The following is a 12,677-nucleotide window of genomic DNA, read 5'->3' on the forward strand; positions in this document are numbered from 1 at the left end:
TCATTTGAATGTCGTGGCGACCTGCCCTGAGTGACTTAGGAGCTGAAGCCCCATTTTCAAAAGTTACAGGTACATTAAGTCCCTACTGACCTTGAGGGACTGAGACTCCTACAGGGCGGGTTTTAAAGGGTGCAGAGGTGCCTAAAGACACAGACAGGAGCCCAGTGGGATTTTCAGGTGTGCTTAGAGGCTGAATACTCTAATGCGGTTAGTCCCCTGATTTCAGTGGCAGTTAGGAGCCTAAGTCTTTTTGGCAGTCAGGCCATGGGCCAAACTCCCCATGATCTCAGGAGTCAGCACTTAGCTGCTTTTGAAAAGCTCACAAGGCACCTAGCTGCGTTTAGGTTCCTAAATACCTTTGGCAGTTTAAGGTTAAAAAAGGCTGCTCCTGTGTGGCTGGTTAGCTTCTAATTGGCATCTCTCCCTGGGTCTGTGAATCGCTCCATGGCTTGGCTGGAGTTGGCAGCCAGATGCCCGCAGAGTGGCATCGGGGTTTGTGTGTAGAGGCCTTACACAGCAGGGAACAGTAATGGCAGAATCTTAGGCTCTGAGTGAGTTTAGGTAGCAGGCAGGCTCGATCACGGTCTTGTGCATGGCACTGGTCCCTGAGATGTGCCTGTAGGTGCCTAGCTCCCTTAGTGCACCCAGTCACAGACCTAATAGTTTTTCCTGGGGCTTCCCATTGGGTATTCCTCTCCCCTTGATTAATATGTTGCTGGGTCTCTGATTGCCTTCTCTATACCCTCCCTCTGGCTGGTCTTCAGCCCAAGGCTGGCTTACAGTTTGCAGCAGAGTCCCTCAAGAATTGGAAAGGATTAAGCCATTCCTTGAGCTGACACCCTTTTTGTCACCCTGGGTGGAAGGAGGAGGTGCTGCCAGCTCCCACAGCAGGAGGAGGTGGAAATATGTCCAGCCCATGAGTTAAGGAGCTCACATGAGAAGTACAGCCCACCTGGATGTTGGCTGTGCTTGTGCTGCAGTCAGCCCTGTGTCAGGCTACAGCAAGCATGAAGCACAGGCTGGTCACTTCAGGTATCACTGTAACTGTCTGGGTGGTTTCACAGTGTGAATGAGCCTCTTGTTGAGAGCTGCCATCATCATCTTTTATTAACCACTTGTTCCTTGTGAATTGTCTTTGAAGGATCTCCTAGCAACAGCCTTGGACATAATAAAGCTGCAAAAGCTCGAGTTAGGTGGGATACGAGGGAAGGCGCTGAGCCAGCAAGTTCTGAGCATGTATGAAGAGTTCCAGGAGGTGTACAAAGTACTATCAGACCAAAGCTACGACTGTCTTGACACAACCAACATGGTAGGTGGTTCTGCACTCCAGGAGCACTGACAGAGTGCTAGTGCTTTACACGAAGCACACTCTTTCTCGATCATTCCCAAATCCACCTGAGAGTCTGTAATGTTTTCAGCCTCTTCCTCCTTCAGTGCGTCGCTTCCTGACTTCTCGCCTGCAGATTGAAAGGGGCTTTGGGTGCTCGACAGGTTGCCTGGGAAGGCTGTCTTCTACATGCACTTCCCCGAGGTTACGATGGGTGCATTTTTACACACTTCCAACAGATAACTGGAAAGATTCCAAAAACCCTCCAGAGAATGGCTCTGTCACACAGGTCTTCATTCTCACAGGTTATCCTGGTTCCTAAGGCTCAGGGCAGTGCTTGTCTGGGCCTGCCATATGTGAAAAAGGCTTCAGCTTTGAAGTGTATTTGGAAGTGTTCGACTATAGGCACTAAACATGGTCAACTTTTCAATGAGAAAACAAGAGTGGGAATTGCAAAGGGAGCTCCCGATTTCTCTTACTTCCATCATTCACTTCATCCTGTGATGGGAGTCATGATGATTGGTTTGCTCACTGTAGCTAGTTAGTGGCACACATCTGGGTCTGTCCCCATGGGCACAGGAGGGAGTGATAAAAGCCACAGTGGTGATCAGTGGTGTTATGTGGGAGAGGCGCAGTACCAGATAATACTACTGCTAAGAACATAAGAACATAAGAATGGCCATACTGGGTCAGACCAAAGGTCCATCCAGCCCAGTATCCCGTCTGCTGACGGTGGCCAATGCCGGGTGCCCCAGAGAAGGAGAACAGAAGACAATGATCAAGTGATTTATCTCCTACCATCCATCTCCTGCCCTTGTACTGAAGGCTAGGGCACCATCCTTTACCCCTGGCTAATAGCCATTTATGGACCTAACCTGCAAAAATTTATCGAGCTCTTTTTTAAACCCTAATAGAGTCCTGGCCTTCACAGCCTCCTCTGGCAAGGAGTTCCACAGGTTGACTGTGCGCTGTGTGAAGAAAAATTTCCTTTTATTAGTATTGAACCTACTACCCATCAATTCATTTGGTGTCCCCTAGTTCTTGTATTATGGGAAAAGGTAAATAATTTTTCTATATTCACTTTCTCCACACCATTCATGATTTTATATACCTCTATCATATCGCCCCTCAATCACCTCTTTTCCAGACTGAAAAGTCCCGGTCTCTCTAGCCTCTCCCCATATGGGACCCGTTCCAAACCCCTAATCATCTTGGTCGCCCTTTTCTGAACCTTCTCTAATGCCAATATATCTTTTTTGAGGTGAGGAGACCACATCTGCACACAGTACTCAAGATGTGGTCGTACCATAGTTTTATATAGGGGAAGTACGATATCTTTTGTCTTATTATCTATCCCTTTTTTAATAATTCCTAACATCCTATTTGCTTTACTAACTGCCGCTGCACACTGTGTGGATGTCTTCAGAGAACTATCCACTATAACTCCAAGATCCCTTTCCTGATCTGTCGTATCTAGATTTGACCCCATCATGTTGTACGTGTAATTTGGGTTATTTTTTCCAATGTGCATTACCTTACACTTACCCACATTAAATTTCATTTGCCATTTTGCTGCCCAATCACTCAGTTTGCTGAGATCTTTTTGTAGTTCTTCACAATCCCTTTTGGTTTTGACTGTCCTGAACAACTTGGTGTCATCTGCAAACTTTGCCACCTCACTGCTTACCTCATTTTCTAGATCATTGATGAACAAGTTGAACAGGATCGGTCCCAGGACTGACCCCTGGGGAACACCACTCATTACCCGCCTCCATTGTGAAAATGTACCATTTATTCCAACCCTTTGTTTTCTATCTTTTAACCAATTCCCGATCCATGAAAGGATCTTTCCTCCTATCCCATGACCACCTAATTTACATAAAAGCCTTTGGTGTGGGACCGTGTCAAAGGCTTTCTGGAAATCTAGGTATATTATGTCCACTGGGTGCCCCTTGTCCGCATGTTTATTAACCCCTTCAAAGAATTCTAGTAGATTAGTTAGACACGACTTCCCTCTGCAGAAACCATGCTGACTTTTGACCAACAATTCATGCTCTTCTACGTGCCTTGCAATTTTATTCTTTACTATTGTTTCTACTAATTTGCCTGGTACTGATGTTAAACTTATCGGTCTATAATTGCCAGGGTCTCCTCTAGAGCCTTTTTTAAATGTTGGCGTTATATTGGCCGTCTTCCACTCATTGGGTACCAAAGCGGATTTAAAGGATAGGTTACAAACCACTGTTAATAACTCCGCAATTTCACATTTGAATTCTTTCAGAACCCTTGGGTGAATACCGTCTGGTCCTGGAGACTTGTTACTATTCAGCTTATCAATTAACTCCAAAACCTCCTCTAATGTCACTTCAATCTGGGAGAGTTCCTCAGATTTGTCAGCTAAAAAGGCTGGCTCAGATTTAGGAACCTCTGTAACATCCTCAGCCGTGAAGACTGAAGCAAAGAAATCATTTAATCGCTCCGCAATGGCACTGTCTTCCTTGATCGCTCCTTTTATATCTTTATCGTCCAAGGGCCCCACTGCTTTTTTAGCGGGCTTCCTGCTTCTAATGTATTTAAAAAACATTTTACTATCATTTTTTGAATTTTTGGCTAGCTGTTCCTCAAAATCTTTTTTGGCTTTTCTTACTACATTATGACACTTAATTTGGGAGTGTTTATGTTCCTTTCTATTTTCCTCACTAGGATTTGACTTCCACTTTTTAAAAGCTGCCCTTTTCTCTCTCACTGCCTTTTTAACATGTCTGCTAAGCCATGGTGGTTCTTTGTTAGGTCTCTTACTGTGTTTTTTTTTATTTGGGGTATACATTTAAGTTGGGCCTCTAGTATGGTGTCTTTAAACAGTTTCCATGCAGCTTCCAGGGATTTTAGTTTAGGCACTGATAATCAATTTGTAACTTGTCCACAGTGCTTTTCATTGCTAGATCTTAAAGCAGATAGTTAAGGACTTTTGTGCATATACACATAGGGCTGAGTTAAGGATAGTCTTACAGAGGGCATTTTATATTGTTAAGGGCTTCAGGTAGCAAGCTTGATATTATTATATGGAATTATATGCATATCTTGTCCTGTGATATAGGCTGATGATTTAGAGAGAGGTTAAAATAACCACTCCTTCCTTGAGCAGTATTAAAAGGAACCATCCAATTTGTGGATGGGGTGTACAAGGTGACAGGAGGACTCCCCTCCTGTCACGGGCAGGGCGTGGCCATCCACACTCCACAGCGCTAGCATCTCTGTGGTGGTTGTGATATCTGTGTGGCTGTCAGGTCTTTGCCGTTGAGCTCTGCTGTCCAATGGGTGGTTTTTGATCATCCTTTCAGAGGGAAATGAGTGCAGCAGTGACTGCGGGGGCAGAAATCTGCCTCGGGAAAGGCCGGCTTTGGAGTTTCTTCTCCCCTGCCCCTCACAGGATTTTCTCAACCGCATTTGTTAATGAATCATCTCTGGCCCCTTCGCTGGCCCCTGGCTGTGTAGGGTGAATGGGAATCTAGAGAGAATCTGAGACTCAAAATGCGAGAACCTTGCTGATGCTTGATCCAGGTTAAGAAACCTGAAGTCTGCCTGGCCAGCTCGTCAAGACCATGTAATCCTTTGAGTAGTGCAATATGACTTTATCTTAAAAACCAGAAATGACCTGCTTTTCTCTCTCTCAAACCTCCAAGCATTTGTTACAATCAGTGAGTGGAGAATGAGTAGGAAGACAACGGCATTTCCACAGTGCTGTCCCATTCACACAGTATGGCCCTTTTTATGTTCTTACAGCGAGCTTGGTGTGATCAAAGCCACAACATGAATTTACTGTGTGTCTACTTTTTAATGCCAGACGTGTATTTGTAGGATTTCTGACCTGGAGCTGTGACTTACAGTTCACACCCCAAAATAAACACTCTTAGCAGTATGGAGGACTGAAAATCAGAGAACATAACAATGGTCGTATTGGGTCAGACCAAAGGTCCATCCAGCCCAGTGTCCTGTCTCCTGACAGTGCTGATGCTGGGTGCCCCAGAAGCAGTGATCAGAGCAGGGAGTCAAGTATGAGCAATCAAGTCATGTGTTTGTAGGGCAAACAAGGGCTTGAAGGTACTTAGGGACAGATCCTTAGGTGGGTAGGGTGGTGGCACTGTTGAAATCAGTGGAGTTTCATGGATTTGCCTCTTATGAGGACCTGCTCTTGCCTGCTTGTGGCACGCAGAGCCCCTCTACCACTGTGTAACAGCTTGCTGTGCTCCCTCTACTTAGGCTTTCGAACACGACGTCTCTGACTTTAAGCAGAAAGTGGAGGACCTGGACAGAAGGCTGGGGACTATTTTGGGGCAGGCTTTTGATGATGCAGCTGGCTTGGATCATGTCTTCAAGGTCAGTGGTTCTTGTCAAAGACAGGGTACCAGGTACTTTGTCCTCCCTGACGCGAACTACCTGCCCCCTAGCTGTGCTGTGACATACCGGCTGCTTTCTAAATGCAAGGCATTTCCCCGGCTAAAATACGCCCATTCATTTTCTGCATGTTGCTTTGTTTGGGAAGGGTTAATAAAGGGACACCTCAGATGCCCAGAGAGATGCTCGGCAGGCGTGTGCAAGGGCTGCAGCCTGCGGGCGAGGGTGGGTCTGCAGAGCGCTCGCTTGTAGTGCATGAAGAGCTGGCTTGCTCTCCTCCCTGCTTGCAGCTCCTCATTTTGGTCTCCAGCTCCTCATGTCAGAGGAGAGGAAAAAGGAGACGCCCTGAGCGTAGCTGCGGTAGAAAGCAAAGAGGGAGTCAGGCAGCTAATCCAGGGCAGAGTGGCAGGCGAGGGCCAGCTGAGGAGGAGTCAGGCGCTGGGAGGCTGGGAGGGGAGAAGGTGCACAAGGCACTCTCTCAGCCTGGGGCTGGCAGAACCGTGGGCTGATGTTTGGTGAGGAAGTTCTAAAGTTTAACTTTGGTCCCATTTACCAGGGCTCCAAATCGACCCCTCTTTCACTTCTAAGATGTCAGTAGGGTCTGCCCCTTTGTGGCGGTTACCAAGCCAGGAGCTCACTGGCAGCTCCAGCCCCAAGGGTGTGGCTGGGGCTGGGGGAAACCCAGTAGCCTCCGCCCCAGGGACCCGGCTGGGGCTGGGAGAACCTGGCAGCCCCAGGGCTGGGAGCCAGTTGGGTGCAGAGCCCCACCAACGCTTCTATCCCAGGGGAAGCCTGGCAGCCCCAAGGCCGGGAGCTGGCTGGGGCATGGAGGGAGCCAGTTGGGTGCAGAGCCCCACCAACAGCTCTATCCCTGGGGATGTGGTCAGAGCCAGGGGAACCCCAACAGCCCCAGGGCTGGGGACCTGGCCAGAACCTGGGGATCCCTGGCAGTCTTGAGGCTGGGAGCCAGCAGGGGTGTATAGCTCTGGCACCTCTCAAAAGCTATGTGGTGGGGAGAGGAACCCCCAGGCAGAAGCTGCATGGGGTGGGGAGAGTGGAAGCCATGGATGCCTAGCAGAAGCCTGGGTTATGGGGTGGGGACGCTCTAGGCCCCAGCAGAAGCCGTGTGTGGTGGTGGGGGCGGGGGGGGAAGGAAGCAAGTCCCATGCCCCAGCAGTAGCTGTGGGGGAGGAGCAGGCAGAGCCACAGTCCCTGGGCAGAAGCCCTGCCTGGGGTGGGGGGCGGGAATAATGCCCCAGGCTCCCAGTAGAAGCTGCACTGCTGGGGCCTCAGTTGTGTAGGGCCCCATGGTTTATAAGGACGGCCCTGCTGGTAGCCAGCTGCTTTGAGCTGCACGTGCAGCCCTGGCTGCCAGGGAGCCTGCCCAAGGGTCCTACAGGGCTGTGGTGCGCCAGATCCAGCCCACGGGCTGTGTTTCGTCTGCCTCTCAACTAGGGGCTGCTGTGATTCTTCTCGTTCCTCTTCGTTCCTCTCCCTAGTTGCTGGACATGTTTGGGAGCCTTTTAGAACGGCCCGCAATGGCTGCCAGTGTCTCCAACAAGTACCCTCGGCTCGTCGCCATGTTTGACAGAGACCTGGATGATGCTAAATTGATCTACTTGAGGCATATTCAGGAGGAGAAGGAGCTAGGTTTGTGTCAGTCGTTAGGCCCAACTGTTTGACTGAAAACCAGAGCCGGGCAATTGAGATGACTGGAATTCATTTTAATCAAGATACAAATCCTGAGTTTTTAAAATCATTTACTTAAGTGAGATTTACAAATCCCCAAACTCATTTGAAAATGTTTGTCAGTGTGGTGGTGTTAGATAAAAACACAAGTTCTAGCAGTTAAAATGGTGAATGTACCTTTTTAAACTAATTTATTTGTCTCACTACGTTACAGCATTTTACAGATTGCGCTAGACAAAGACTATTAGTTTGCTACAAACTCTCGCCAAATGGGATCCCCCCACCTACCATTCTCCTTTGCTCTTAAACATGAACACTCTTAAAATTATATATTATTCTTAGTTTGATGAAAGTTCTTAATCTTACAGTTACTCAAGTATTAACAATATTAAATAATTCAAAATAAATATTCGAAATAACACTTCACTTTCCTTATAATAATACAAAATACAAACGTAGACCCATACTTAATAATCTTATGAACTACAGAGTATTTGCTAGAAGAGTCTAATCTGTGAGCTCTGATTGATCTGAGTTTGTGGGGGGAATGAAAGGATCCCCCCAGGCATGGAGTTTAACCAGTCCAATGGGCAGGTGAGATCAGCCCTTCATCTAGGTATAAAACTCTCCTGCATGTTCCCAAAAATTAAAACATGATAGTTCTTTCCCTTACTCAATACTTTTCCAGAATATTCTATATTCAAACAAAATATGAAGTATAAAAAAATTAAATGCGCTGGTAGAAAAAGGCTGGATGTAAGACCTGAAATTGTGGTAGCAATTAGGAAACTCTAAATTAAGCTGCAAGAACCTAGAAGCTGGTCAGGAAATGAGCCCTGCAAATTATTTGACCAGAAAAATGAAAGCCCCATAACCAAAAAGTCATAGCACCGTGGGGCTGAGAGGCCATCGCATGCAGCCTCTTGTGCTGAGGCAGGCAGAGTATCCCTAGGTGGCTCCTGACAGCTGTTTGTCCAACCTGTTGTTCAGCTGCTTCGATGATGGACTCCACAGCTTCTCACGGAAGGTCGTTCCAGAGCTTAACGACCCTCACAGAGAGAGTTGTTCCGAATATCTAACCTCAGTCTGCCCCACGGCAAACGGCATTCCCTTCAGTGGAATGTCAGAGGAGAGCTGTTCCCTGTCTCTTTAGAGCAGCCCTTAGCCAAGGGAGGGCAGGGCAGTGGCCTTGGTGTGCCACTCTGGTAAGCAGGAGCCAGTGCTGGGGGTGCTGCTGCGGAGGTGGAGGTGAAGTGCAGTGTGCTCTCCCTCCGGCTTCTGGGGCTCTGCTGTGGACTGGCACTTACCCTGTGCACCGCCAGGCAGGGGAAGGGGCGGGGTGCGCCGCAAGGGGCGGTGTGCATGCTCCCAGCCGGGCTCCTGGTGGGGTATCTGCATCCCAGACAGGCCTGCTGCCCCTCTCTCACCATGCTGGCAGTGCAGGCCCGTGCCATCCCCACAGCATGCCCTGCTGCAGTGCCCCTCCACAGCCATCCCAAAGCCCCCTTGGCAGAGACAGGAGCATCTGGCAGCAGGAACTCATCCACCAGGTATCCCAGCCCAGCTAGCCGTGACCGGGACTGCCCTGGACCAGCTCTGAGCCCTGCGGCCAGGACTGCGCCGCCCCTCCTTCCCCCGTACAGGCTTGGGATGTGAAATCTCGTTCAACGAGTTAACCAGTAAAATGTTAATGTTCCATCACAGAGCAGTGCCGGGAAGTGGCCGTGGTGTCATCGGTGGGGCCTCTGCTGTGGGGCGGTGCACGGTGCCCAGCCGAGCAGTAAATACTGTCTGTTTGCTTTCATGCAGGCTGCCCGGCTGTGCACAGGAACATGCCCTTGGTAGCAGGGGCTCTGCGCTGGGCGCAGGAGCTGAGAGACCGGGTCCAGGTCCCATTCCATCACGTTAGGCGCATCGCACACCCGTGCGTATCTCTGAGACAGAGAAGTTACCGTTTTAACCATCTTGAGCCCTGGTCTGGGTTTCCTCCTGTGTTTATTATTTTGGTCTATCTAGAGCTGCAAATGCTCTTTAAACCAGACAGGTAAAGTGTGCGTGCTGGGGAGAAGTACTGACAACTGTCTTCCACTTCCCTGAGCTTGTTTTTTAATAATCATTTCACACCAAATCCAATTTAGACACTTAAGCTGCTCAATGGGCAGATACACAGGGCTGCTCTGCTTTCAAATGGAGCTTTAGGTTCCGTGTGAGGTAGTTCCTGGACCTTCTTTCCACCGCGGTGTGTCCTGCCTAGACAGCCGTCTCTGCTCCCCAGAGCAGTGGGGACACTGCAGGCTGTGATTCAGGTAGGGAGGCAGAGCTGGGAAGGGCCGGGGCGGCTGTCGCAACGCAGGCAGAGCTGTGTGGCGTTCGGGGTGAAAGAGCAGGGGGTGCAGGTCCAGATGGAAGGGCGTTGGCCGGTGTAGGGTGATGGGGTGCTGCTTGTTCCACAGGTGAAAAGGATTGGAAGCAATCACACCGCCGATTAAGGGGCAGATGTGCAGGGTATTGGGAGTTTTTCCACCAGAGCATTTCATTTCATTGGTGTGGGGCCATGTATGAAAAGAGCCATGCACAGTGGCTGCTGGCTCAAGGCTGGCTCCCGGCATGCCCGGTCTGTCAGACGGGGCCAGTCAAGCCAGTAAGAGCGAAGGAGTTGGGAGGTTGGGGTTCAGCTGAAAGAGCCACAGCAGCATTACCGTGGTGTGTGGGGACACTGGCTGCCTGCTCCTGCTCAAAGGGATTCTGAAATGTGGTCACTCTGCAGGTGGAGCAGATCTCTACTAAAGGCCATTCCCATTCCTCCAGTGCCTGTGTGCTGCCACCCTCACTGCATGGTTCCTTGGTGGTGATGAGAATGGGAGCTCACTCCCGCTGCCCCAAGCACACAGCCCACATCCACTGCACTCCCTGCGAGCGCGCCCAGCAAAAGAAGAAAGGCCAGATCTGCGTTTCATGCAGACTCAGTTCTCCCCATGCAGCTCAGTTAATAACCCGCCTCCAGCAGGGCGCTGGCTCAGACTGGCAAGGACAAAAGCAACGCAAAAAGGGGCGAGGAGCTCTGGCTAATTCAGGGCAGTGGGGTGCAGTGAGGAGTGGGGTGCAGGAGCCTTGTCGACGCCCAGCCCCGACGTGGCGGTATGTGTGTGGTGCACAATGATCTGTGCAAATGAGATCCAGGCCTTGCTTCTGGCTGGCTTGTAACTTCTCTTGGACAGACAGTGACAATCTAGAAGAGGGCACAAGTATAGAAGCTAAAACTCCAGGGATGTTAGAATGACACCTGGCCTGGCATGAAAAACTCTTCACAATGTGTTTGAAACGGGGCTTTGAGCGGTTTGCACTCCCAGGGTAATACTGTCTCTTTCCCACTGTGCTGCTAGCTACCTGGAGTCTCCTGAAGGAAGACGAACGACAGAGAAGTACGAAGACATGGTACAGCTGCTAGAGAGGTGGGTCTGTTTGCTGAGCCCCCTCTTCTGTGAGGATTTATTTGATGCTGGTGCGTTTCGTAGGAATATCCCGAGACCCCAGCTGACTCCAGGGCAGGGCTGGTGGACCAGTTTGTCTAGTGGGGAGCTGAGAGCCATTGAAGAGAACTGTAATCTCTCCCTGTGAGCACCCGCACACTAGTTCCAGCACTGGAGCAGAGCCTTAGCCTCCAGCCAGTGTATTATGTTAGAGAGGCATTAAGCACACGTACCTGCTAAATCCAGGGGCTTTGGTTTGGGTTTCTGTGGCTAGAAGCACTGTATGACTTGGCTCTGCATCGGCTTGTTCTCCGGAGGTAGCACTTGGCAGGGGTGTGTCACAGGACCACTTCTGATGCCACTCAGCTAATAGGGGATGGAGCGCTATTCTCCTTGGCGGCTCCCTTCTGGTACAGGCTCGTTAGACAAGCACGCTCCTAAACGGCTGAAGAAAAGGGGGGGCATTTTAATTACAGCATGAAATCAATGTGGTAAAGAATCCCAATAAAAGACGCTTCCAGACAGATTCCAGGAGTGTGGCTCCTCAATGAGCCTAAGTCCCACTGCCTTCACAGAAGCAGCGCTAAAGTAGCCCTGTGCCCAAGTGGAGGGAGGGGGAAGCTGTGCGCCTGCCTTCCATCACTTTGGTTGGGCTTGTACTCGGGGGTCTAGCTCCTCCCACCGTTCTCGCTGTTGCAGCTGCACTGCTGTGTTTTGCTGTTCAGTAGTCCTGGATGTGTGTTACCTGAGCTGAGAATTATACTCTCAGCTCAAAGTGCAGACATTCCTGTAGGCTCCCAAGTGATCCAGATTTTCACAGGTATTAGGTGCCTAAAGATGCAGATAGACACCTAGTGGGACTGTCAGCAGTGAAACTGGTGGTAGTTCAGCAGCTGGTATCCTCAGGCATGTTTGAAAATCCCACCAGGCACTGATCTGCAGCTTGTAGGGATGAAATGCCTTTGCAAATCTGGTGCTGTGGCTTTTATGAAAATAAGTCTCCGAAGTTACTCAAGTGCTTTTGAAAATCTTACCTGAAATCTTTGTCTTTCTGATTTGCATTTTGCCCAGTCTCCTCAGGCCTATGTTTGCAGGTTTGGTCTTTGTGGAGATGCTGTGAGATATTTTTCCCTTAAAATTACTATTTGTGAGCTGTGCAGCAGGCATGTCTTTCATTCAGACCTGTCTCTCTGGCTGCCTGCCAAACGCTGTATGGATGTTGTCTCTGCCAGGTATCAGGGGAAGCTGTATAAGGACTGGTCCCAGACGGTTTCTGAAAAGTCACAGTACAACCTCACCCAGCCAGTTCTTAGACGAGACCCAGACACCAGGCTGATCGCAGTCAATTTTGCTCCACAGGTAAAACATGAAGATAATAAATTCTACTGCTAGACTCTTCCTTTGCATGCACATTGCACCTGGTCACATGACTGTGTTTCACTGGAGCTACCCTGGGCTCAAGACAGTTCAGGAAGGAAGAAGGGTTGGATCCACCCTGATAAAAGTGCACTCCTAGCACCAGGCAGCATCTTCCTGCATAGACACCTGGCTGTACTCTCCTCCTGGGCCATGTCACCGGTGAAATCCTTGGAGTGGAAATCCCTGTGTACTCCCCACAAAGTCTAGTTCAGCTGTTCTGGGACTGGCCTGCTTCCTACTGTAACCCTGTCCTCCCTGGGGCCGAGCGAGCCCTTTGTTCAGTGTTATAAAACCGGGGTCTGTCCTTGGGGATGGATTCCACAGACACTGCAGGCAGCCCCCGCGGAGCGCACAGAGGGGCTCTGGGTCTGATGTGT

General features: G+C 49.8%; 1 protein-coding gene across 1 annotated transcript in view; it reads left to right on the forward strand.

The window, feature by feature from the left end:
* Positions 1–12,677, forward strand: part of DNAH9 (dynein axonemal heavy chain 9) — a 240,318-nt gene that overhangs the window by 12,921 nt on the left and 214,720 nt on the right. Inside the window, exons 6-11 of the mRNA XM_075014992.1 lie at positions 1,142–1,309; positions 5,588–5,704; positions 7,222–7,372; positions 9,221–9,335; positions 10,795–10,863; positions 12,114–12,240. Of these exons, the coding sequence (XP_074871093.1) occupies positions 1,142–1,309; positions 5,588–5,704; positions 7,222–7,372; positions 9,221–9,335; positions 10,795–10,863; positions 12,114–12,240 (747 nt within the window). The remainder of the gene's footprint in view (positions 1–1,141; positions 1,310–5,587; positions 5,705–7,221; positions 7,373–9,220; positions 9,336–10,794; positions 10,864–12,113; positions 12,241–12,677) is intronic.

This window comes from Carettochelys insculpta, chromosome 20, assembly GCF_033958435.1.
Source record: "Carettochelys insculpta isolate YL-2023 chromosome 20, ASM3395843v1, whole genome shotgun sequence".
Lineage (NCBI taxonomy): Eukaryota > Metazoa > Chordata > Testudines > Carettochelyidae > Carettochelys > Carettochelys insculpta.